The sequence below is a fragment of the Spermophilus citellus genome (genome assembly GCF_964194105.1).
Source record: "Spermophilus citellus genome assembly, chromosome: 15".
Classification (NCBI taxonomy): Eukaryota; Metazoa; Chordata; class Mammalia; order Rodentia; family Sciuridae; genus Spermophilus; species Spermophilus citellus.
The window spans coordinates 86515836-86542500 of NC_138195.1; the positions used below are offsets into that span (position 1 = coordinate 86515836).

At 54.3% G+C, this 26665-nt stretch overlaps 1 protein-coding gene across 2 annotated transcripts in view; it reads left to right on the top strand.

The window, feature by feature from the left end:
* GRK5 (G protein-coupled receptor kinase 5) overlaps positions 1-24821 on the top strand; it is a 190077-nt gene extending 165256 nt beyond the window's left edge. Inside the window, exons 7-16 of one of the 2 annotated variants that reach the window (XM_081267996.1) lie at positions 1028-1091; positions 1956-2096; positions 4970-5160; positions 7292-7329; positions 8785-8874; positions 10239-10447; positions 13346-13483; positions 17410-17547; positions 18009-18140; positions 20233-24796. In XM_081267996.1, coding sequence (XP_081124122.1) covers positions 1028-1091; positions 1956-2096; positions 4970-5160; positions 7292-7329; positions 8785-8874; positions 10239-10447; positions 13346-13483; positions 17410-17547; positions 18009-18140; positions 20233-20331 — 1240 coding nt within the window. In that variant the 3' untranslated portion in view covers positions 20332-24796. Of the gene's footprint in view, positions 1-1027; positions 1092-1955; positions 2097-4969; positions 5161-7291; positions 7330-8784; positions 8875-10238; positions 10448-13345; positions 13484-17409; positions 17548-18008; positions 18141-20232 lie in introns of both variants that reach the window. The other variant, XM_081267997.1, reaches the window with a different exon arrangement.
* The last annotated feature ends 1844 nt before the right edge of the window (positions 24822-26665 follow it).

Genomic DNA, 26665 nt, shown 5'->3' on the forward strand with positions numbered 1-26665 from the left:
GGGAGCATCTCTGTGCTTCCAGTGGGGACCTGCCCCGCTTCCTGCGGAACCACCAGCGAACAGAGAAGGGAGGTACAGCACGTGCCTTGGAGGCAAGGAGCAGGGTGCCTGGTTTTCAGAGTTGATCCAAGAAAGGAACTGCACTGCCGAGGACGTGGTTTCCAGTGAAATCCAAACTCTCTTCAGGCCCCAGCAGCAAGAAGGGTTTCCATGCAGGATAGGGTTTCTCAAATCGTGCCTCCTGCTGGGCCACCAGCTCGCTTGGCCTTCTCCTGCTGACCCAGTTCTTTGGCCCAATTCAGTCTCACTCCAACCTCTGCCCTGGTCAGGACTCCTGGGGAGCAGGGCACTCAAAAATAGTCCTGGGGATCCAAGAGCCAGTTTTAACATTTTAAGCTAATTAGTTGTACCCAAAAGGCCAGGAAAGAAAAGTAAGCTCCCGGCACCGTGGAGTCCTTAGCTGCGACTGCATGACCCTCTATTGGTTACTCCTCGAAGTACTGTCCTTGTGACCGAAAGTCCTGCCTGAGTAGATGTTCTAAGTGGCTTTGCTAATGAAAACAGGGAGTCGGGGGACACAAAGTGGAGATTACTTCATAAATATGGCGTTGGACGTTCAGGGTCTTCCTGGATCCTGGATCAATGGGGAAAATAGGATAAAGGGTACCTAGTGGTGGAGGGTTGGGGACTGACTGTCCGAGAGTCCCAGGAGCAGACCTGAAGCCAATAGCCTTGCCCCTCGTGAGGCTGGGTCTTCTGGTTCCTGCAAGGAGCCAGGGCAGAAAGTGTGGTCCCTCCTGGGAGGGTGAGGCCTACAGGCTTGGGAGGCCAGGGCCTCCTTTCTGTCATTCTGTCTGCCTCGGAGGGACTCCTCTTGGCTCCCAGTCCCTTCCTGCTCCCTGCACAGGGCTCCCCGCTTCCTCCTGAGTATGGCTGCAGGCCCTGCATTTTGGTTCCCTCATCTATTTCTTATGGATCCTGACTCCTACCTCCAGAGACCAACCTGGGGTTCTTGCTTCTTTTCCAGGCAACCAGTGACCAAAAACACGTTCAGGCAGTATCGAGTACTCGGGAAAGGGGGCTTTGGGGAGGTGAGTGCACACCCGCGCTCTCTACGGAGGTTCAGCTCAGGTTCCACTCACCTTTCCTGTCCCTCCTGGATGGGCCTGAAGTTCTAAGCAGGGCTTGGGGCAGGGACAGCTCTGCCCTGGGTCCCCTGGTGGCAATGAGGGAGGGTGGAGGATCCATGCCTCGGGGTACACGACGTGTGTGAGGTGGGAAGGAGGGTGGGGAGCGGGCCTCCCTGGAGAGGCAGGGAGGTGGGGGCCGCTCAGCCTCTGCCTGTCTGGATGATGCCTGGCTATGCGCTGTCCTGTGGGAATACAGATCTCGCTGGGCGTTATGTGACCCAGTGTGTGTGAGGCCAGCCTTGTTACTTCCATTTTTGAGATGAGGAAAGCTGAGGTTCAGAATAGTTGGGTGACCTGGCCAAGGTCACACAGCCAGTCAGGGGCAGAACTAAGACTAGAAACCAAATGCCCCATTCCCAGATCTGAATGATGAAGTCAGGGTTCTCAAGGGTCTCCCTTCACTGTCCCCCAAAACCAACCTTCCCCACCAGTGGCTGGCAGAAGAAAACCCAGTTGCCTCTAAGACAAGGGCAGCATTTGAAGCTTCTGCCAATCATCTAACTGATGTGTGCATGGCCGATTTTGTTTCTTTGAGGACGGGGATCTTCCTAAGCAGACAAAGGGGATAGCAAGGGGCCTTGAGGCCAGGTCACAAGGGCAGAGCCCAGGACAGCAGTGGGTACAGCCAGGTGTACTGTGGGTCCTGTGGGCCTGCAGCACCCACAGGAAGCCCAGCTGGCTCGGATCTGTCAGTTGCAGCCCTGCCGTGGAGGGGCCTAGGCAGACCACAGTGCTCATGACCTTGGTGTCTCTCTTGCACCTCAGGTCTGTGCCTGCCAGGTTCGGGCCACAGGCAAAATGTATGCCTGCAAGCGCTTGGAGAAGAAGAGGATCAAAAAGAGGAAAGGGGAGTCCATGGCACTCAATGAGAAGCAGATTCTCGAGAAGGTCAACAGCCAGTTCGTGGTGAGTGTCCAGGGCCCAACAACAGCCCCATGTTTCCAGTAACCCAGACCCCCGTCACCTCAAAGTGGGTGGTATTCCAGTGTGGCAGGTCCCACCCCCAGGGAAGTAAGAAAGCTGTAGGTCAATCGTGGCTGATTTTGTCCTGTCACCAGCCCTGCCCAGGCCTGGACACCCTCTGCATGTGAGCCTGAGACTTTTGTTCCCCAGGACCACCTTGTAAACTCCTTAGTGAACAAAATAAGTTCACCTCAGGCTCAATCAAAAGGAGCTTTGGGTCCTATAGACCCTCTAGACTGGTTTCATCGTGGTGGAGACCATCGTGGTGGAGTTTCTTAGGGAGACACCATTTTGTTTTGTGTATCATGTTAGTTGGTCTAGGCTAGGCTTTGCTGCAGTGACAAATTAGCTCCAACTCTTAGTAGCTGAAAACAATAAGTTATCTTGTCAACCACATCAAGTCCAGTCAGATCAGGCCACTCTCTGCCATCTCATCTACTCCATCTGAAGCTTGGAGGGAGTGCTGGGGGTAGATCTCCCCAGGAAATTTTTAGTGCTCAACTGGACTGACATTCCACATGAACTAGTCACCTCAAGGGACAAGCTAGCTGTAGAGGAGGCTGGGAAGTTTGGAGGAATACATGGATACTTGGCCTCTGTAACATGTTATTAAAAACTAATACATGTACAAGGTAATAATGCAATCAGCACAGAAGGGTACACAATAAAAATAAATGCCTCCCTCTTTGAGAGATCATTCCAGACATGTTTTATTCATATACAGGCTTTATTATTTTTAACCAACAGCGTCTCCCCATACATCTTTTAAAAATTTTTTTTGTTGTTGTAGAGGGACACAATTTTTCCAATACCTTTATTTATTTTTATGCGATGCTGAGGATCAAACCCAGTGCCTTATACGTGCTAGGCAAGTGCTCTTCCACTGAGCTATGTCCCCAGCCCCCTTCTCATACACCTTATGGTACATTTTTCCCTTAAATTGTAGCACATCCCCCTTTATCCACACCTAGAGTTCACCCCATTTTCCAAAACTTTTCCTCATTGCTCAGAAAAGATAAACCATGAACTGTACAGAAATCACTTCTCGTTTTAAACCACCGCAAACAATGTTGCAGGGTCCGTCTTTGAACACTCCTTTGGTGGGTTCTGGGTGGACACCTGTGAACGTCCCCATAGACTCCAGTTCCTGGTGAAGAATTGCCGTAGCAGAGGGTATGCAGGTTTTTCATTTGATGGCTGTTCCCAAATGGCTGTCCATGAAGCTTGTCCCTGTTAAACTCCCGCCAACTGTGAGAGGAGAGACCACATCAGCCCAGTGCCTTGGTCATCCCTTACAGGAAGGTGGCTTTATAAAGTGATAGTCAAAGGGGACAGAAGTTTGGGTCTCTGAGTCTCATCTCAGGTTGCCCTCAGCCGCCAGCCCTGTCCAGGGGGAAGAGGTGGGCAGTGCCATGGCACCTCACAGGAGGAGGTGGATAACCAACACCTGCCAGTTTGGGCCTAGGCCTCTTTGACTACTGATTGCCCCCTCGATGCTGCCCATGGAGGGGTGATGCTGGGGGGTCCACTTCCAGAAAAAGGACCCTGTGCCTGGCAAACCCGGGCTAACACCTCTTCACGGGCCATTAGTTTTGATGGCTAGACCTTCCTTGACTGTGTCTCATTCACTGTGCCCGCAGGGAGTTCCAGTGTGACACTTTTTATTATTCAGCTTTCCATCACCAAAGTGAAATTCCTGAGGCACTTAAATTTATTCTGGCTCACAGTTCTGAAGGTTCTGGTCTAAGATCAGGTTGTCCCATTGCTTTTGGTCTCTAGTGGGAACTCATGGTGAAGAAAACCACCCAGGAAACAGGGAGACAGGGCTTGGGTCCCACTGCACCCTTCAGGGCATACCCCCAGTGATCTAAGGGCTTCAGCTATACCCCTCCTCCTGAAGGTCCCACTACCTCCCAGTAGCGCCACCCTGTGAACCAAGCCACGAACACATGATCCTTTGAGGACGCTCACGCAAACCATAGCCCTGCTGCAGGAGCCCTTCCTCAGGACTACCTGGGCAGGTTTGAGTTGTACCTGCAGCAGTCGGTGGCAGAAACACGACCGTACAAGATTGCTCTCCCCTCGCTGCCATTTTGTCACCTTTCCTCAGAAATGAATGACGTTCCCTCCAAGTTTTATGGCCCAGCCTCTCCCTGGCGCGGTCTGCAGTGCTCAGATTTTATTTGTGCAGACTCTCTAAGTGAAGAAGAAGGAATTCCACCCATTGTAATTTGCAATCAACCCTAACACTGCCCACCTCTCCAGTTACCCCATGGCCCCAATCCATAGTGCCTTGGGTGTCTGGAATCCACCTCTCCTAGAGGCTCCCTTGGCAGGTGGACATGGCATGTCTTGCTTGCAAGAAAAAGTTTGGCCAGGCTGTCTTCCACTCCCCAAAGCCCTACTGGCCACTTCCTAGCCCTTCACCCCTGAGATAATGGGTCCCCACAACCCACAGGGCAGCCAAGTCTCACCTTCCTGACCAACCAACAAAACAACACCAGTTCTAACCAACTAATGAATGCAGGTGCTTTTGTGGTGGGAAAGCACAGACACCATTCTGGGGTAGGAATCCAGGAAGATCACGGTGCTAGCCTACCTCTCTCCTCCCTGTGTCCCCTTCACCTTGAACCACTTAGAAGGAGTCAAGTTTAAGTCCTTCATCAGCCAAGAGGGGAAGCAGATAAGGTAACCAACAGGGTCTCAGGGTGCAGATAGCCTCCACCACCTGCCTCCAGCTTCAAGGAACCTGAGAAGGAAGATGGAAGTGGGTGGTGATTGCCATGAGCTCACCATGATTGCTCTTGCACTCCAAGGTCAACCTGGCCTATGCCTATGAGACCAAGGATGCCCTGTGCCTGGTGTTAACCATCATGAATGGGGGCGACCTGAAGTTTCACATCTACAACATGGGGAACCCTGGCTTTGAGGAGGAGCGAGCCTTGTTTTATGCAGCTGAGATCCTCTGCGGCTTGGAAGACCTGCACCGGGAGAACACTGTCTACAGGTGAGTTGTGCTCCCGGGAGTTTGACTGGGTGGGGCTGGCCTTGCACCAGGTTAGCACAAGTGAGGATGCAAGAGTCAGATGGTCTCCTCCTACCGTGGAGCCCCAGGGATCCCCAGGACCGAGCAAGTGAGGAGGGCTCTGTCCAGTATGTTCTCTGGCCTCCAAAGTATAGGGAAGCCAAGCATGTGAAATGATGCTCCCCAAGCCCCGGCTCCCCCAAGTTGAGGTCAATGGGCCACAATCCCTGTCCCTGCAGCCCAGCCCCAGGAAGCTCAGGGGAATCAGCTCCAGGAAGCTTAGAGAGGGAGGCCACCCAGGGGCAGGCAACAGAGAAGCACCCTGTGCTCACCACTCTCCGCACGGACCTCAATGCCACAGGGCCCTGGACTGTGGGGCCATGTGTCCAGATTCTCCTCAGGGTCAGCAGTGGACTTTGCTTCTCACAACGCTCCACAAAGAAACTTGAAAACCTCTGTGCCCCTTGCTTTTTGACATTGAAATTGTCAGCTTGCCCCTATTCGTGATGGTTTGACATTGAAATATCCCAACACGTGTTTAAATAGTGGCAAATATTGATATTTTGAAATTGAACACTTACCAGTGGATCTAGTGGAATCGAATCACTGTAGCAAACTGATTTGCATGATCATCTATCTAAAAAAGGCTCCTGGAAGGTGAGAATGATGTCAAGCAACCACACCCCTGGGACTGCCAGCACCTGGGACTCTGACATTCCCACAGACCCTCCTGGCCCCAGCTTGAAGACCTTTGTGTAGAGCCACAGCCATTTGAGGGGTCCAGGAAAGTTTTGGGAACCGGAAAGAATGGTCTTGGTGACAAGCCCTCCCCTATCCCATCTCTTTGCTTGTATTTTTTTTTTTGTTTGTTTGTTTGTTTTTATTAAAGTGAAAAGAGAGAACATTTTCCCTAAGGGTTGGAAAAAAGAATCCTCCACTTGATTGCCTTTTGCTTAAAAAAAGAAACAAAGAAAAGGGAAAATAAAGCCCTCCAAGTCCAGCTCCCCTTCTTCTAGGGAGGCAGAGAACCCTGCTCTTCTGGGGTCCTGACCCTCTGCGTGGACTTGGTTCTGGCCCATGCCCCTGGGGAACTGTTCTTCCAACCAGGCAGATGCTGATTTATTGAGGAGGTGTCTCTTGTCCTTATTTGGAATTGTTAGCACATCAAAGGAAGACAATGTAAATAACAATAGCAACAACATTATTTCGTAATGAACAAGTATACACAGACACTAATTATCACTCTGTGAGGCTGCCCAGTGGATTTGGGTACATTAACCACTCCCCATAAGGACAGCTGCCTTCAGTTAAATAAACAAAGCCCATTGCTTGGGAACTGGAACCCCATCCAGATGGGCTCTATTGTCATTCCCAAGGCAGAGCTCAGTTGTGTGCGCCCCACTCTGGCTATTACCCTTTACTAGGAAAGCCAGAAGCTTCTGATGCCTGTCCCCCATCCTGGGAAGGCAATGGTTCTCCTAATTTCGAGCAAGTTTCTGCATAAAGGAGGCAGGATTGGGAATAGATGAGGCAGCAGCACCTGTATGTGACCCTCTGGCTTGCTTCCCCCTGGCTGTGGCCCAGCTGGGGCAGGAATATGCCGGCCCCCTGGAGCCCCCCTGAGCCCTGCCCACAGGGGTCTTCACCGGGGCCCCAGCTTCTCCCCTGCAGTTCTCTCTTCTTAGTTGCTCAGCGGGAGCTTTGGATGCAGTGATTTCTCTTTCTTCATTCCCAGGACCTTCAGGGTATCCTGGGACCTCAGGGTCTTCCCAGCCCTCAAGAGGGTCTGTCACCACACCAGCCAGTCTCCCTTGCCCTGGGGGCTGTCAGTGTGTGGTCAGGTGCCAGGACTGGCCTTTTCTACCTTCCCAGTCACCCTTCAGGGTCAGGAAGATGCCAGTGGCAAACAGCAGCTTTTGTCTTAAGTTACTGGAAGGAGATAAAGAACCCCAAGATTATCCCGACCTAGAGAGACCAGCTGGTCAGAGCCCAGAGGTGGGAGAGGACGCCCTGGGGTGCTCAGGCCTAGTTACTCAGGGGTCAGTCCAGGCGCCAGTCTGTCCTTGCTGCCCAGGATGGGCACACTCAGGTGCCTCTTGTCATTCCCTTTCAGAGATCTGAAACCTGAAAACATCCTGTTGGACGACTATGGTGAGTCGGGGCTCAGGGCTCTGGGAGATGGCTGCAGGGTTCTGACCACTGGAGGACCGCTGGAGGAGAGGCCATGGGAAGACCTCACTCCAGCTTCTCAGTCCTGGGCTGGGGGAGGCAGTGGGTGTGGACAAAGCTCCTGTTTCGTGAGGAAACATCGTGGGTTGGCCCAGAGGGACAGAGAGCACTGCGTGAGGAGCCTGGCATTTCAGAGACGCTGACAGACACTTACACGAAACTTCCCTGCTCTGCGTGGAAACCAGGAGCATACTGCCTTCCCCTCTAGAGGGGGACAGCTGTGGGGAGCCCCTGTTAGCCTGCTAGGTGTTGTTGCTTGTCTGCTACCATCGTTCTTTTCTCCTGGGAGTGAGCACAGGGATAGCAAGAGCGGCCACAGTAAGCCCTGAGTACCATGTAGCCTCCCACACCTGCAAAATAGTTTCCACACCTGCTACCTGACCAGAATTTCCCATCTCCACAGAAGGTGGGATCTCAGTGCCCATTTCATAGGTGACAAGACTGAGGCTCTAAGGAGCCGGGCTCAGCTGGTGGTATCAATGGGGAGCAGGGAGCAGAACCAGGCCTCTTGCATGCCCCAGGCCCCTGGAGAGAGGTCTATTTGGGGTGCTGTGCCTGGAGAAGCGGAGTGTCCTGGAGCCTGCTGGTCCTCTGTGGATGGGCCCAGAGCCATGCCAGTCTCAGGGCCCCGCCCACACTGAGCTCCTGCTGCTGACTGCCCACACCCACCTGCTCTCTGAACTGGGACTTGCAGAGGTCCAGGCTGCAGGGGGCCCTGGTATCCATAGGCAGAAAGGGGAGGGACACATTCCTTCCTGTAGGGTAAGATGTAGCCATGACCCTGCCTGTGGTGAGACAAAGGCAGCTGGTGCTCTCAGTGGGCGTCTCCTGGGTCTTTGGGTCAGTCCTGGACTCTGAGGACTCTGATGGGCTCCATCTCCAGACATTTGCCCTTCTTTTTTCTCTGAAGGGAAAAAACAAACCACCTCCAAAAACTAACCAGGCAGGGCAGGGAGCTGCTTCCCAAATTGCTTTGTAATTTTTTCCCCTTAAGCAAATTGTTGCAAAATGTCAGGAGAATCTCATATTTTTCCCATGAAGCAATCCCAGAATCAGGCCAGCACATTTTAAACTTTGCGACCTCAGCCTTCCAGAAAGCCCATTAGGGCATTTTATGAGGCAGGTCGGCCAGCGCCCAGCCAGATCCCGGCATCCTTTTGCATCTTTGTGTTTTACTCCTAAAAAGTGCAGTTCACCCACGGCACGTCATGCCTGGCCTCTCCCGGGGCCTGTGCTCACCCTGAGAGGCAGACGAGGGTCACATCTTCATGGGACAGAGGGAAAACTGAGAGTTCATGTGCCTCGCCATTGTGGCTGAGGTGGACCAAGCTCCCACACAGCTGTCCCGAGGCCTGCTGACCCTGCTGTCCCCCACAGGCCATATCAGGATCTCAGACTTGGGGCTGGCTGTGAAGATCCCTGAGGGAGACCTGATCCGCGGCCGGGTGGGCACGGTCGGCTACATGGGTGAGTGTGGCCCTGCTCCTGTCGCATGCTGACCCTTCCCTTGGGCCCCCCAACCATAGTGCATCACTGGTCAGAGGTAGTCAAGGCCCCCGCTGACTCCTTGGTGGACCCTAGCCAGCCAAGGTGGCACATGGGACCCTAGAAGAGCTCTCTGCAGCCCCTACCCATTCTGGGGGATCGGTGGCCAGAGCCTGGCACTCAGCACTGCTAGGGAGGCCTCATGGAAGTAGAGGTCTGGGGGGGAGGGCAGGCAGATGGCCCCTCTGAAAGGAGGAAGGTCATTAGGAAGGGTCCAAAATGAGTCCGCTATGTCACCAAGCATGATTCTAATTAGACACCTGCCCTGCCCCCCTCAGTCTGCCCAAAGACCAATGTCCCAGGGGCTTTAGGGAAGTGACCTGGAGCTAAACCCAGGACCCCAAAGCCCTGCTTCCAAATGGGACCTCCCCCAGCTTTCCTCTTATACCTTGCAGACACGCCCCACTCACCCTGGGACATGTGACCATGCGAGCTCTGGAGCCAGGCACCTCATTGCCCTCCACCCAGGCTGTGCCTGTGGGATTCAGTGCTTGGTCTCTGGTGCTGAAGAGTCCTTGCAGACTGCATGATATTTGGCAATCTGAGGGCACGGTCCTGTGTGAACGGGCGCAAGCTTGTGTGAATGTGCGCGTGCCCATGTGAATGTGCGCATGCCCGTGTGGATGCTCACAGACAGGTAGATGATGGTGGATGATGGATAAGCCTCTCTGCATCCCTGCTTACATGTTCGCTTCTACATTTACATCGTCTCCTTTTGCACAGGGTGTTGCACATTTCGTGTGCAACGCTGTTGTGCACCCGGTGCATGTGTGCATGCGTTCACACATGACGTGTGACTGTCTTTCTTGTGCTTCTATGGTGAATCTAGAGTTCATTCTGTCAAAGGGGTAGGAAAGACATAGTGGGAGGTTGTTTGAATTCCAGATCAATTTAAAATCTTTAACTTGGGTGGACACACCCTTATTTGCTGCAACAAGTATGTATAAGCACCTACTGCATGTCACTGGGGACACAGCAGTGGAAAAGGCAGTGAGTGCGTGTTCTGGTGGGGGCACCTCAAGGGAGCAGGACCTCTCAGTTCTGGTGCTCAATCAGAACCCTTGATGGTGCAGAGCAGGCACCCTGGAGGAGCTGAGGTTTCTAGCAGCTGGCCCAGGGGCTGGAGGAGGGGATGTCCCAGCTGAGACACTCCAGGTCACCCACCAGCAATGCTACTCCAGGGTGCAGGAACCTCCTCTGAGGTGAGGAGCAGCTCTGGCCGATATGGCTGGGCAGTCCTGCTGCTGCTAGCTCTTACCCCTCCTGCCCTTTTCTTCTGCCTCCAGCTCCAGAGGTTCTGAACAACCAGCGATATGGCCTGAGCCCTGACTACTGGGGCCTGGGATGTCTCATCTATGAGATGATCGAGGGCCAGTCGCCGTTCCGTGGCCGCAAGGAGAAGGTGAAGCGGGAAGAGGTGGACCGCCGGGTCCTGGAGACAGAGGAGGTGTACTCCCACAAGTTCTCCGAGGAGGCCAAGTCCATCTGCAAGATGGTAAGTCCCAGTGAGCCCAAGGTGTCCAGGGGTGGCTCCCCCACCAGCCCCCAGCCTTCCCCAGAAGGGACATGTGTCAGGGCGTGCTAGGCTGCGGGTGGAGCAGACCGAGGCCCAGGTGCTTGTGCTCTTTGCCGAGGACCACAGTGGTTAGCGAAGGCCTCAGGAGAAGCCTGGGGTTGAGGGCACCATGCAGGCCAAAGGGAAGTGAGTCACTCTCACTCCCACACCCAGCTCTACGGGCAAGTCAGCTGCTCCCTCAGCTCTGGACCCCAAGGTGCTGACTCGAGTCTGCAGAAAGGCAGTGACGTTTTCAGTCTGAGTACTTTAAAGCTTTCCATCCCCTCGGTGGAGTGCAGGTGACACGGGCTCAGGTTCTACCTGACGGCAGCTGGGATAACGGGATGTGACCCACCCTGAGCAGGACACACATGGGAGTGGTTTGCACACACTGGGGGACTGGGTCAGCCAGAGAGAGGAAGGGGAAAGGCGCCATGAAAGTGAGAGAGCTGAAGGTGGGGTCCACCCTGGGCCACAGCCTGGGTGGGCCCCACTCTGGGGTTGGCCGTCAGGCCCTTCTTTGGCTCTGTAGGGAGATGGCCACTTACTATTTCTACCTGGCTCTTGAGCTCCCAAGTCACAATGAGAGGCAGCTGAATGTCCAGGGCCTGAATGCCCAGCTCTGCCCACCTGCAAGCCCACAGACTTCCTGTCCTTGGTGTCCCACTGCACCTGGGGGTGTGGACTGAGTCCTCTCTTCCCTCCTCTCTGAATCCATGTGGCCTTGGGGCAGATTCAGTGCCTGTATGAATAGCCCGGCTGGAGGTTAGGGAAGAGCTGGCCTAGAAAGCCAGTAAAAAAACCCAAAGGGTCCGCTTCCAGGAACCTCAGGCTGCACTGCTAGTGGCACAGTAACCAAGGGGCTTGGCTCACCCAGCCCTGGAGGCCCCTCAGCTACAGCCATCCACGCTCAGCCCAGCCCCTTCTCTTACCAGCTTCATTTATGGCTTCGAGCAGTGGGAAGAAGGATTTGGGGCTGGATCTGTCATCTGACCACAACCAAAAGAAGTGGAACTAAGGATGAGAGGGACCCTTGGGAAGGAACACTGTGTACCAGGCAGCACACACCCAAACCCTGTAGCTTGCTGGCCAACTGTGTGTGCTAAGAGGCCCCCAAGAGACTCAGGTAGTCATTGCAGCCAGAGTTGGGGTTGGGGACAAGAGGAACAAGGCAGAAAAGGTCAGATGGATGGAAACAGGGGCATGGACAATGCTTGGTTGTGCCATGGGGAGGAATCTATGCCACGCGACCAGCCTGGATATGGCTGTAGAAGAGGGAGTTGGACAGCTGTGGTCAGAGCGTCATTGAATGTCACAGGTCAGGGTCATAAATTCAGAGAATGAAGTTTTCATCAACAGGGACATGGTGCATGCTAACGGATAAGAGGCAGAGTGGACCCCTACTCCCACCCCTGCACCCTCAAACATCCTCTCTAGCTTTGAGCTGGGATATCCTCCAGCAACCAGCAAGACAGATGTCCCTCTGCTGCCCCCTTGTGGCCAGCGAGAGAAAGTAGTGGCTGTGGTTGAGCTGACTGCTCCAATGAACCAGGCCTGGGGGTACAAAGTGACTCTCCCATGGAAGAACTGCCAGAGGACTCTGGCCTTGTCTTCTCTCCTGGGATCTTAGGACTCTTGTCTTCAACCTCCTCCTCACCCTTAACTGCTGCCTCTGAGGCCTGTGCTCTCCAACTGGCTCAAGGTACCGCAGGGCTTGACTTGCAGGAAGACCCTGGAGGCCTGGGTCTATGGGGCGGCTCCTGGGCTCAGACAGCTCCAACCTTCCTGCCTAAGATGGCTGCTCCACAAGCAGCAAGGGAGCAGGTCTCAGGCCTCAGGCCTTCCCCATTCCATCTTGGCAGCCACAGGACCTGGCAGCCCTGACCCCTGAGGTCCAGAAGTTAATGCATCTTGTTGTTCTGTCCCTTGGGTCCAGACCCTAGGCCCAGACCTCAGTGTCCACCTTCTTAGGCCCCTGCTGAGTTCCAGCCCTGGACCTTCCCTGCCCTCCCACCTGCCCTCCACCTGCCCTTCCTCCTGCCCTCCAGGAGGCCTGCTCTCTACCTGCCCCACCCACCCAGCTCACACCCTCTCCCCCTCTGATGTACACCTGAGATCGTGTTGCAGACTGGCAGCATGTAGGAGGGTGTTTTGTTCAGCCTGGATGGAATGTTTTAGAAAGAATTGAATAGTGGATTAATTGCCAAGATTTAAAAGCAAGGAGATTTCACATAAAAACCTGAGTTTCTGGTACCTCTTCAAAAAGCAGCAGAAGCCCTGGGCCCTGGCTGACATTCCTGCCTGACAGAAGCCGATGTGCAGCCTGTCAGGCTTGCCCCCAACTCCAGTCCACCCTTCACCTTTAGTGCTCTGGTTTATGCCACCAGTCTGGCCAGCCCCTGCAAGCTTTGGGGGCTGCGGCAGCACATCCAGCCGCTACACGGGGAGCCTTGCCTTTCTTGGAACATGTAGAGCAAATCCCACTCCCTTACACATAGAGGAGAGAAGCCAAGGTGTGGGTAACAGGCCTGAGCCACCAGCCTGGTAGTCAGAGGAACAGAGTGACACCTTTAGGGCCTAAAAGTGCTTAATCCTTACAAGGATGTCACCTGGTGCTTGCCCTGCTGCCACGTTTGGCTCTTCTGTTTGGGGAACACATCCCCTTTTATCCGTGAACTTCAGGAGGCCAGCGCTGGGGTCGGAACACCTGGGAGGGCTCAGAGATATAGGTGGGAGAGAGAGTGTGACAGCGACCACAGACGTCCCTCCACTCCTCTGCCCTCTGGCCTCTGGCACAAGGAGAGGCCCAACCGCATGCCTCGTGGTCATTTGTCACAGCTGCTCACCAAAGACGCCAAGCAGAGGCTGGGCTGCCAGGAGGAGGGTGCGGCCGAGGTCAAGAGGCACCCGTTCTTCAGGAACATGAACTTCAAGCGCTTGGAGGCCGGGATGTTGGACCCTCCCTTCATTCCAGATGTGAGTAGCCTCCCCAGCCCCCAGCAGATCCAAGGCCTGCTGTCCAGCAGGCCCGTGCCCAGGGCCATTCTCTTTCACTGCCTCCATGTTGGCAGAGCATGGGTCATGCTGCTGTCCTCGCGGGGACCATGTCCCTTCCCTCTGGCTACTTCCTGCCAATGCTGCAAATGAACTTCATGCCAGGTGATTCAGATGGGGTATGGGCCTGGGAGCCCCACACTGGTCATCCAAAGACTTGGGTACTTGGACTGAGGAACCTGGATAAATCCTCCTAAGCTTTAGTTTCCTCGCCTAATGAGGCCAATGTCGCCTCTCCTCCAAACTGCCAGGGACGGCTAACAGTCAAATGAACTGAATGGAGAGGGTTTTCAAGAGCATGGTAGGCTAGCATGCACTGAGCACCTACTGTTTATGCCAGGTTCTGGGCCAGGCACGGCCAGCTCAAATTACAAGGAGACCTATCTCCTTCATGAGGTCCTAAGTCAGGGTGTGAGGCAGCACTTCAGTTAAATTAGGCATGATCCAGTCCCTGAAGCCCAGGCTCTTGCTCAGCTGGGCTAGAGGCTCGAGGGACCTGGCCCTGGCAGGGGCAGAACAGGCTGAGGCTGCCACTCCAGGGCCTGAACTCTGTTGAATCAAGAGATCGAAAGTCCAAAAGATCTGCTGCCGCCTCTGTTCCTTTGCAGTCCCCATAGACTGGGACAACATCCCAGGTGGGGCATGGAGGCTACACCTGGGACCCTGAGACAGTGGGCTGGCTTCCTGCATCCTGTAAGAGCTGAGTATGCATCCTCTTCCCAACTCAGTGCTCAGCCACTTCAAGTTGGCCACTTGTAGTAGAGGGGTGAGAATATTTGCACCACTGCCATCGGCAACAAATACAAATCAGAGCCTTGCCGTCCATCCCCCTGCCCCAGCACCACCCTGTGTGGAGGAAGGTGGGGCCAGCCTTGGAACTCCAGCATTCCCTGTAGATGGGGACGCCCTGGTCATCTGGGCAGGGCAGGAGGGCAGCAGCAGTTTTGAGAAACAGGGCCCAGCTGGGTGTTAAACAGTGGCCATGGCAGCCACTGCTGACCCCATCTGGCCAGTTATGGGGGAAGAAGGGAGCCATTGAGCATGTAGAGTAAAAGTTACCGAGTGCTACAAACTTAACCCAGCCTAGCTAGTGTCAGCAGGTGGTGGAGAGAGTCCCAGTTATAGCTCTCAATCCTGGTTGTCCATCTGGGGCGGGGGACATGACAAACGCTGATCTTAGACCTGGTCCTCAAGGAATCTGGGACCAGGCCTGGGCCTTAGGGTTTTCAAAACCTCTTCAGGTGATTCTAACATGCAGCTGGGGTTTAGAGTGACTGTGCTAAGGAAAGGCCACCAGCCAGGAGTTAGTGGCTTATAGTTTTTAACATTGAGGTCTCTGGGCACAGCTACAACTCAGTATCCCTGGAAACCACCCAGAGTGGTTGCAAGGACATGACAGTTGTGTTATTGGGTTAATGTCCCAAGTTGCAGGAGAGGTGGACACCCAGGCTGGGTCTGGGGCAAAGGTTTGGAACCATCCCCCACCCCAGGTTGTTGCTATGGTGATGAGATGAGATCAGACATAACAACCTCCCGGCATGCTCCAGGCCTTGTGCCAGACCCTGGGGGACCCATGGTGAACAGAACACTGGGTTGTTTCTCTCTGGGCACTCTCCGTCTCAGAGGAAACGTGTCAGCAAGCACCCCCTAAGTGAAAGTGGGAATAGAGTAGTGAGAGCAGAGAACGGGACCTGGGAGGAGGAGATGGTGTCGTGAAGGCTTTTGCATGGAGCTGGCCAGGCAGTGCCAGAAGAGCCTTCCAGCTGGTGGAAGGTGGCATCTCTGATAATCAGGGTGACCAGTCATCCAGGTTTGCCCAGAACTGTCTTGTTTTTAGCACTGAAAGTCCTGTGTCCTGAGCAAACAGGGATGGTTGGTGCCCCTGACTGTGACCCTTCCTGCCGGGTTGCAGAGCACCTCAGGCTGTCATGAGGAGATGAGATCACCCATTGGATGTGTCCATCCCTCCCCAGGTCCACAGCACCCTGTGGACCCTGTAGTCCATGGCCCCTGCTCTGGGCCCCAGGCCTACCAGCCAATTGGGAGGTGAGCAGAAGTTACAGGTCCCTGTGAGCTGGGGACTTTGTCTCCAGGGCTGGCCTGTCCTCCACCCCAGCTGCCTTTCCTGCTTCTTCCTACACCACCTTCAGGCTGCGGCCACATTCGTAACCCTCAGGGCCATTGCTGACTCTATCTTTTTCACTTCACTTGACTTTTTTATAAATGTATTCCAAAAGGAAACTTCTCCAAGAAGTCATAGCCATGAGATGGTAAATTTTGGCAAGTTAGATAAATTTCTATGCCAGAACAGATTTTTTTAAAATATACTTTTTGAAAAATGTCCATCTCCATGTCTCCCAGGGCCAGCTTCGGGGGCTGGACATGAGCAGTCACACTGGCCCACTTGGCTCAAAGCCCCGCTGTTGCCGTCTTGAAATTCTGAATACATTTTGAGCACAGGACCCTGTGCTTCCTTGCACACTGGACCCTGCACATGATACTGCCATGTTCCACGGTGGCATGCACCCTTGGCCTTGGAAGTAGAGGAGGCAAATCACAGCTGTGAAGCTGGACGCCCTCTACCCCATCGTTGCCCACGCACAGTTCGGCCCAGCGATTTGCTGCACTGGGGACTGAGTGGCCTCCAAGCCTCTTACTTGTTCCTTGAGCAGTAGTTAGGACTGGAGGCCCCAGAAAGTACCCAGTCCTGAGACCAGTGCGAGAGCCCTCTGAGTGATTGCTGCCCACGCCAAGCCCGCATGACCTTCGAATTAGCCCGTGTCTGTGCTGGGCCCTCGGCAGTCCTGGGGAGCCTGTTTCTGCCCTCCAGCTACAGGCACATTGCCAGGTCTGGGGGGCATTCTGCACCCACCCCCCGCAGTCATCTATAAAGCCCCCGTCTCCACACCCCAGGCTCCTAGAGCCCCGGGAAGCCACCTCCAGTAACCGATGAGTCCAGCCAGATTCGTTTCTGGCAGCCCTGGCATGGAGCAGGCCCTCTGCTCTTATTTGACGGGCGGGTGAGGTTAAAAACCTTCTGTCATGATCATAGCAGCGCACACTCACGGTGCTCGGCACTTAAGCATTACCAGAAGCTCAATGGCCCTGGGCTTCTGTTGTCCCCCTATTTGCAGGTGAATAAACTGAGGGCATATGTGACTTCTCCAAAGTTTTTAAGCACCGCAGCTGGGAGTATGGCCCAAGTCTGTCTGGCCACCGGGTCTAGATGCTAACCCATAGCCCTCACTGCCCCTTAACATGAGAAGGGGCTGGGAGCTATTCCTGCCAGAGCTGTGTCCATCACCCATAGGACATCCTTAATCTGCAACTTGGTCACCTGAGGGAGGCAAACTGCCACATAGGCCCCTGCTCTGGTGCCAAGTCCCCAGCACTCGTTCTTTCCATGGAGCAGTGGACCAGAGGCCCCAAACTGTCCAGTGCAAGCTCTCGTCCAACAGAGGTGACACTGGAGACGCTGCCACCTTCCCAATGCTGTGATCTTCAGGATAACTGACATGGCTAAGGGAATGTGGGGAGGCCAGAGGTGCCAAGGACCATGAGCATAGAGACAGGCGTGCCCCCTCCCCGTTCAGCCCAGCCTAGCCCGTGGGGTGAACTCTGGCCTGTGTCAGGAAGCAGTGGCAGGAAGGAGCCCTGCACAGAGCAGCTAGACACCCAGCTGTTGTTTCATCTTGGCTGGGTCCCCTTGGTGGCTCAGAGAGAGCAGGGCAGGTTTGGGGGAGGCCCAGGAAGAAGCCCCCCTGCTCCCCATCAAAACCCCAAGGGCTGGCTCAGGGACTCATAAGCCAAAGCAGGGCGCATGTGCAGCGAGCCCTCTGCCTCCTCAGCCGCGGGCCGTGTACTGTAAGGACGTGCTGGACATCGAGCAGTTCTCCACCGTGAAAGGCGTCAACCTGGACCACACGGACGATGACTTCTACTCCAAGTTCTCCACAGGCTCCGTGTCCATCCCGTGGCAAAACGAGGTGAGCAGAGTGGGACAGTGGCTTCGTTCTGGGAGGGAGGGGTGGTCAGCGGCCAGTTCACTGCTGAGAGCAGGGTGAGACAGGGACAGAAATGTGGCTGCTGGGTGTGCCCCAGGGACAGTCTCTGGGGCTTGGGCCAGGGCCACGGTGCAGGGTGGGATTCAGAAGCCAGCCAGATGGGCTGCGAGCAAACAGAGGCAGGAGCACTGGCCTCCCGGAGAGGTTTGGCTGGGAGGGAAGACGAAAACAGCAGTCGCAGAGGCAGGACAGAGAGGCGACGGGGAGATGGGTTTTGTGGAAGAAGATGAGCGAGCTCCTGTTCTCACTGGAGTCTGAACAAGGCTGCACCCACCCCTGGGCGAGCCACAGGGGAGCCTCATCTGGGTCCAGGAGGCAGAGGGTAGGCGGGTCAGGGAAGATGAGGCCCGGGTGACAGGCCATGTCCCTGCTGGCCTCTCCAGATGATAGAAACAGAATGCTTTAAGGAGCTGAATGTGTTTGGACCCGACGGTACCCTCTCACCAGACCTAAACAGAACTCAGCCTCCAGAACCACCAAAGAAAGGCCTGCTCCAGAGGCTCTTCCGGCGTCAGGTGAGATCCGGCTGCCAACCCGGCCTCAGCGTGGACCCCGGCCCACATCTGTGTAAAGCAGCAAGACCAGAGCTGCAGAAGGGACCCCAGGGCAGAAGGGGTGGGCATCCCAAGTCTACCTGACGTCGGGGTCTTTCCCTCCACACTCGGCATTTGGGGCTGGTTCCTTGTTGCGGGCTGTGCTGTCCACTGAGGGACAGCAAACAGCAGCCCTGGCCTCCGCCATGAGATGCAGCAGCACCTCTTTCCCCGAGCTGTGACAGTAGAAAATGTCTGCAGACATTGCCAAGTGTCCCCTGGGGGACAAAATTACCCCAGGTTGAGAGCCACTGCCCCATATGGCCCGGGTAGGACTCAACTGTGTAGATGAAGATGAACAGAGAAAGGGCAGGGAGACTGGCATTGGGGTGATCCCTGCAGAACCTCATGGCTCCTGGGGCAGACCATTCTTCATCATTGAATGGGTCCCCTGCAGCTGGCAGCCAGAGGAGACCCATCCTGGGGGAAAACATTCACCCCTCACAGCCAGTCCCTGGAGTAAGGGTTGACATAGACCAAATGGAGAAATGCCACAGCGGGGAGGCAGACCCAGACGACTGAGAGCCTGGGGCCCACACCCTGTGACCCCAGTGGCAACCAAAGAGTGCCCCTTCTTGGCCTGGCCCTTCAAGAAGATGCTTATCCTGGGAGCCTCCCCCAGTCTGGCTTCTCCCTTCCTCTCCCTCCTCCTCCCCAGGAGGATAAAGAAGAGGCAGGTGGAGTTCTAGCCTCCTGGCCGGGAATCTACCCCCACCCCCCTGCTTTGATTGCAGGGGTGAGGGTGGCTTTGGGGGAGCTCCACTGTGGACCACGCCACTGGGCTGGGCCCTTTTCCAGGGCTTCTCCCATTAATATCCACCAAACCCCAGACTGTTCATTTCAGCAACACGTCTTGGGCACCTCCTGCGCGCCAGGCTGCGCGCAAGCGTGTGGGATGCCTCGCTGCTCTCGGGCATCCCAGTGAACTGTGAGCCCAGGCTTGTGCTGCCATGACCCCATTTCACAGAGTAGAGCACTGAGGCTGAGCGATTAAAGAACTTGCCCAAGCTCACACATCTGGTGAGCCCGGGAAGGAGCTGGAGGAGAGCAGGAGAGGGAACAGACACAGGCTGAGGCCCCGAGCTTACCATTTTATCTAAAACTCCATGTAAGATTTACATCCCATTCTATAATACACTTATGTTTGCATAACATAAAAATATAACTTTTAAGTTGTTCCATCAGTCGAAACCAAAGTTCCAGAAAGAAATGACCTCTCCCCTCACCCATGCAGCTGAGCTCCCAGGAGTTTCCTCAGTCTAGAAAGCAGTCGCCGTGGAGTCTCGGGGCTTCTGTTAGAATGCTCCCTGGCATTTATTGGTTAGGTGGCAGCTTTTTGAACCTCTCTCAGCCTCAGTTTGACCACCTAAAAAATCAACATGCCTGCTGCCAGGAGTTGCAGAGGACGGAGTCGGGTGGAGGAGGGGGATGGCACCCCCAGCACAGTGCCCAGCTCTGGCACCTGTGAGGCTGATGCTCCTCATCTCTCCCTCTCTACCCTGCCACTTGAGGGGCCCAGAACCCATAGGGATGCCGGGAGGTGCCAGGCTGATGATGAGCAGCCCAGCATTTTGGGGCCAGGCACTTCCTGGAGCCTTTGCATACATGGCCTCCGTTCATTCTTCCAACATCTCCACGAAGCCCTCATTCCTCATTGCAGGCCAGGAAACCAAGGGATTAAAGAAACTGCAGGAGGTCAACTAAGAGGTGGTCAGATCCCAGCCCAAGCAGTCAAATTCCAGGTCTGTAGGCTTAGCCAACACAGATGTCACAGGAGGGGCCCTTTCTCCCTGAGTCAGGGTTCCCTTAATTCCAAGGTTCTTCCCAGGCAGCCTCAAGGTTGGCTCTGGCCCAGGTCTGCAGGGGAGAATGCAAAAGGCCACAGAAAGCAAGAGAAGTGGGTTGGAGCAGCCCCTGCACCCTGTCCCCTCTTCCAGAGCCCCACAGATGTGTCAGCGCCAGGGTTTGACTTCAGGGAGGACTGACACATGCTCTCTCTCCCCCTGTCCCCCAGCATCAGAACAATTCCAAGAGTTCATCCAATTCCAAGACCAGTTATAACCACCACATCAATTCAAACCACGTCAGTTCAAACTCCACTGGAAGCAGCTAGTTTTGGCCTTGGCCTTGAAGTCCACAGTGGAACCAGCCCAGACCCTTCTACTTGGAAGCAGAACTTGTGGCCAGTGGGACTTCCACTCTGGCTGGGAGGCCAGGGGAGCCCCCAGGAGCCAGGGAAGGGACCGTCCACCTCCTCAAAGAGCCTCGAGGTTTCTCAAAGAAATTTCCACTCAGGTCTGTTTTTTCAAGGCGGCCCCAAGCTGGGGTGGATTGGATTTGCCCTCGTTGAACATGGCAATAGAAACCCAATGGGATACGGCAACTTGCACGTATTTTAATAGGCGTCCTAACTAGAACTGAATTTTTGTCTTTATTATTTTTAAAGAAAAGTTTTGTAAATTTCTCTATTGTCTCAGTTTACATTTTGTATATTTGTATTTAAATGAAAGTCCAGACTTTGAGGTGTAGATTTTTCTGTGCAGCCACTATTAAGCCATGTGTTTTAAGACATTTTAGAAGGGGGGGGTTACAAAAAAAAATGTGACTCCAGACTTCCAGAGACTCAGATGAGAAAATGTTTTTATTAAATGTAGAAAATGTTTCACCCTTCACCTTTAAAGGGTTGGTTGCATTTACCCACATCCCTCTCTAACCTTTCCTCATGGTGGCGTCACACTTCTATTGGCTTGTTACGATCTGAATTAAGTGCTCAAGACCTACTTGGAATTCCCCTGAGAATGTCCTCTCTGGGACTGTGCAGCCAGCCCTACAGGGGCACAGCTGCCATTGCTGCCTCCCTACTGCCCCTCTTCCTTCTGCAGGGTGCCCACTCTGCACAGAAGATTGCCTACAGCCCAGTGGGCTCCGGGCCTCTTTCTGCAAGGTCCCAGCTGCTAAAGCCAGTAGTTTCCAAGAGGTTTGTGCTGTGTTTGGGGATTTCTGTCATATAGTATTTCTAAAAGAAGCATAGTAACAGAAAGGACGAGGCATGGAATCTCGAGTGTTCCAAACCCTCAGGACATGGGGAACATCAGGAGGTGAGATCCAGTGGGTCATTCTCAGCCTTTGTGTCTGCAGAGGGGAGGGAAGCTCACCCAGGGCTCAGAACATTCCTAAAGTGTCTACCAAGTGTCTACCAAGTCACCTTCACCAGGCCCCCACAGATTGACCATTGTGGCATGGATGAGGTTGTCTCTCCAGGCAAATGGCATGTCCCAGGACAGACTGGGCCACCAAAAAAACTCAAGACAATCTCACTGTCACTTCCTGCAGGAGAGCTGGGGTGGAGGCAAAGTCTAAGCAGGCATCTCAGTTTCAGGCACAAGTAGACCCTGGAGGCGCAGGGGCTTTCCAGACCAGGGGCCTCTGAAAGCATTCCTGGACCCTTGTAGCCTGGCTGTCCAGCCTGGGGAGCTGCTGGTCATGCCCTGCTACCTCACAAGGTGACAAAGAGCAGATCTGCCCTCAGCTCCCCTCCAGGACAGGGCGAGTGGCTGGCCTATGGCTCCCCTGCCTGGCCTCGCCCTGCTTTCCATTCTGCCTCAGAACTGGTCAGCCACCAGCAGCTGCCAGGTTGTCTCACGGGGGGGGGGGGGGTGGACGCTGCCTGCCTCAGTGGTGCCTTCTGTTAAAATGCAGATTCCCAGGCTCTGCCCCTGGGAACCTTGGAGTGGGACCCAGGAATCTGCATCTTCTAAAGGCTCACCAGGTTATTCTGATGATCCTGGAGTATGAGAACCAGCACCTTAGGCTACCAGTCACCAATGTGACTGTCCCAAACAGGTGAGCCAGCAGCTTTGGGACTTGAACACGTAAGGAGGAGCATTATGGGTACGTCGGCCCCATTTCCAAGCTCTCCCAGCAAACCTCAGTGGGAATCCCCAGACATGCTGCTAGAAAAGGGTCTGGGCTTTGGTCATTTTAGAAGCAAATGGATAAAATAAATAGCCGGACGCCTCTCAAATACCCTACCGTACAGTGTTATCTTCCAGAGCAGCCCAGGAGGCTGCGCCAAGTAAAGCCAACACAGACAGCTGCGTTGGGGTTCTGCCAGGAGGGGGGCGCTCTCGGGTCAGTTTTTCAAGATCCTCAAGCTCTTGCAGATGCTCCTTAAGGAAAAGGCCATCATCCTCCTGGGTCGGTCACCAGCCCAAGCCACCACCCAGCCTCTTGCCTAGAAGGTTTCTTCCTTTCGCCCCATTCGCAGCCACTCTACCCCTGCCAGATGGCTCAGTGCTGATGGCTCTTCATGCTTCAAAGCCAAGGCCCTGTCCATATGCAGCAGAGAACCCAGGGAGGGGAAAGACGCCATGCCTGGCTACCAGGGTTCCACATTGTAGAAGTGCCAGCGGTCCGAAACACGGGACTCGGCACTGACTCAGGACCACTTGTCTTCCTTCCTGGTCGTCATCTGTCCCTGCAAGTGCCAGGAGAGGTGGGGGCAGTCATGAGGCCTGTTCGTCATCCATGTCTTCTTAACGACAGAGCAGGTCTTGAGAACAGTGCCTGAACCCAGCCCCTCTCCCCAAGGAGGCCCAGTCCCTGTTCCTTCCCTGTCTGGCTCCTCTTCCAGTCTTGGTTTTTATACTTTTTTGGGGGGGAGGTGGGTACTGGGATTGAACCCAGGGGTGCTCTACCACTGAGCTACGTCCCCAGCCCCTTTTATTTTATTTTCAGAGAGAGTCTCACTAAGTTACCCAGGCTGGCTTCGAACTTGCCATTCTCCTGCCTCAACCTGCCAAGCCCTGGAATTAAGGGCACACACTAGTGTGCCCAGCACTACAGCTGCATTTTTAAAAGATATTTTTAAATTAAAACCAAACGAGCCCTCCTTCCCATTGCCTGTTGGGAGATGGCGGGTTGGATGGTGGCTGGATGTAATTCTCTTGTGCATTTGAGCTCTTCGCAAAAGAGCCTTTTCTTGCTCCAAGTGTAACATTTTTCTCACCAGATATTCACTGACTTTGTGCCTTTGGGGTGAGCCACAGGGTCTCACAGAAGCATCTCTGCTTCCACTGTTCAGGAGGCAGGCTGCTGTCCCCAGTGGACAGGGCAGTCTTAGCCTTGATCACCCTCACTGATGAGTGTTTGTCAAGCTTTTGGGTGTGGGGCTCCCAGAATGTTATGCAAAATTTCAAAAAGGCCCAATTCCCGCCTTTGCAGAGGGTGCCATCCATCCCACATCTGCTAGTTCTTGCCTCTGAACTGCGGGGCTCCAGGGCTGCTCGCTTGCACTGTGGCTGAGTGTTGTGTGTCCGCAGCAGCTGCAGGGCCTTGCTACTCTGCTGAAATGCATCACCATCTCAGAGGAGTGGAGCCCTGTGATATGCACATCTGACAGGTAGCCCTCCCCGCAGGAGGATGTTGGTGTGAGTTCTGGGGACATGCACATGAACACCCCATTTGCATCTGGAAGCACAAGTGAGAGGTGGATGCCTGTCCTGGAGCCCAGGCTGCCTCCAGAGGATGCTGAGGCCAGGAAGTTTCCATGCCTCTCCAAGGAGCCCAGCTTCACTGTTGAATCCATCTTTTTCTTCCACATCCTCTCCTTTCCTAAGCCTCAAGTCATCAGTTCTACCTTCCCACCAATTTCTTGCTGAGCTGCTGACAGTGCAGAGAAGGCACCACAGCCTCCTTCCCAAGCCCTGCCAATAGGAATAGTGGCTTCTTGGACCACTGGAAGTCTCCTTAGAGGAAGAAGGAATCCCAGTCTGAGTTGGCATTCACGGGTTTCTGTGTGCTTGCCTTCTGGCTGAATACTTATACCCTACTAAGTGCAACCTCTTCAGGTTGTCTCCTGTCTTCAGAACTGATGCCCTGGGAATGAACCCTCTAACTTCTAAGCCTTTGCTATGGAAAGATCGTGAGTACGAAATCCTGTACATTGGGAAGCCACACAGCTGTGTGAGTTCGTGGACAGCAGAGAGCTTACTTCTTCCAGGTCACAGCGGACCCCAATTGGGAAGCCTCACCCCCCAAGGCAACTTCTGCACCTGTTTGCACAAGCAGCCACTTAGCTATTGAAGCTCAGGCTGAACCCTGCAGGGGCATGGGGGACGGGGCGCTCCTCTGGCCTAAACTTAAAGTCTTGTGCCAGACCAGTGATTTAAAACATGTGAAAAGCTAGCTCTCTCTAGGAGGGAAGGAAGACACTCCCCTGAAAGAAGAAGAACCTTGCTGTCTTTCCCCAGTCAATTTAGAAGTTGTTTTTGTATTAGGCCAAAAATAAATGTTCTCGATTAGAAGAGCTTCATGGCTATTGGCATTGTTAAAATAATAATAATCATTCTAGTCTCTAAAGGTATTTTTTTCCGGAGATTTTATTGTTGATGGGTGAAAATGGCTCTGTTTTAGAGGTCATTCCTGAGGATAACTGCTTCTGTTCTGCTGCTCTGAAACTTTCATGTTCCGTCACATGTCACAGTGCTGCTGTGTCTATATCCAACCACTGTTGTTGTTGTGTGTGTGTGTGTTTTTTAAGAGAAATAAATTCCTCATTGAAAACAGTGCTGGGTTTCTTCCTCCGGCCGCGCTCTCACCCCGTTTCATCTGCAGGACTTTGCCACAGGGTACCCGGGCCCACTGCTATAGCCTCGCCTCAGGTTGACAGCTCCACCCTCTGTGCGCAGGCCTAAGGATGCCATCTGAACTCACCAGGCCACCAGCTTCTGCATCCAAGCCCAGAAGGGCCCCAGCCTCTTGGCACCAACAGGGTGGCAAGAGTCTGGCCTTCACACCTGCCCAGAGGAGTCTCCTATGCAAGTGTAGGCCTGCTGGGCTGGGGGGCTCTTGTGGCTGCTCAGCCTTCACATGGGGCAGCCATGGCCCTCTCTTGGAACTGGACAGAAAGTGGGGCTGGTGGGCAGTGGGGTAGGACAGGAGGAGCAGCCATAGCTGGAAAGGGCCTTTCCTGGGACAGAGAAGGAACCAACAGCCAAAGGTTTACTGAGCATAGCGGACAAGTCTGGGGAGAAAATGGAAAGGTATAGGAAAGACTCTGAGCTTAGCGTAGGAGCCCCATCAGGGATGGGGAGGACCTTCCCCAGCCTCACAGGGCCCCACCCTTTCCCTGGGACTTTCTCCTCCCACACCAATACCCCCACTGCCCAGGCAGCCTCCTGGGCAGAAGCCAGCACCTCTCCTGCACACGGGATTGGAGAGAGACACTCCAGCCACAGGGACTGCCCACCTAGGATCCCCTCAGCCCACTCACTATTTACACCACTTTGTCCAGGCAGGTGGGGAAGGCTGGGTGGGAGGAGGTGCCCACCTCTCACCTCCACCACCCTCTTCACTCCAGACAGCATGGATTTGTCCATAAGTGCCATTTCCAGTACAGTCTGGAAGTAGTCACTCAGGGAATCAGAAAGTGCCAGTTGCTCTTCCTCTGGGGGAGTCCCTCAGAGGGTTGGAAAATGCCTGCATCTTGCAGACTGTGGAGAGGAGGGGAAGTCAGGCCCTCAGGAGCAGGCCTCAGGCCACAGAGGTTGGCTCCTGGTTCCAGGCCTTGGTGGGAACCACGGGAAGGAAGTCCATTCTGCTGGCTAGAGACAGCTCTGGAGTCCCATTCCAGAAGATAGCACCAGAGGCAGGGCAGAGGGCTCGGCTGCCTCACCTGGGCCTCCTGATGAACGAGACCGTGAGTCGCAGGTCTGGGACCATGTGGGGGGGGGGGAGGGGCTGCATTTCTAACAAGATCCTAGATGAAGCCACTGGCCCATGGATTACATGCTGAGGACAGAGACCTTAGAGAGCCTGAACCAAAGTCAGGCTAAGGCTAGGGTCAAATGACTCTGCTCCCAGAAGCTGGTGCTCTGCTATGGCAGCTCCGGCAAACAGACACGTCTGCCCAGATGCACCTGCTGCCCCAGGATGTTGTAAACATCTGGACCTTCTGACTCCATCAGATGAAGCCATAGAGTAGGGGTCAAGGACATGGGCTTACTTTATCAAAGACCAGAATTCTATCCAGGCTCTGCTGCTTGCTATAAAATGGGAAGAATAACAGTTCTTCCCCAAGAGGTGGGAGTTGGCGGAGCTGAGCCGGGGGCAGGGGGCTCAATAAATAGTAGCTGCTAATGTTATTATCGTTCTCCATCGACATCACATTCCTTCTAGAGACTTCTACAGTACACACAATGTTAGAGAAGGGAAAGAGGGGTTGGGGTCACTCTGGAGAGTTTCCAGACATGCCAAGTTTACCCTTAAGACCCCCACAGGTGGCCCTAGGAATCTGCACCTGCCCCTTAGTCCTGTGGGATCCAGGCAAGGACCTTCTCTACCCTGCTTCTCCTCAGTGCCAGGGCCAGGCATGTGGCACACACTCTGCCTCCAGTAATCTGGCGCCTATGATGTTTGCTGAGCACTATTGTTTGTTCCGATGAGGT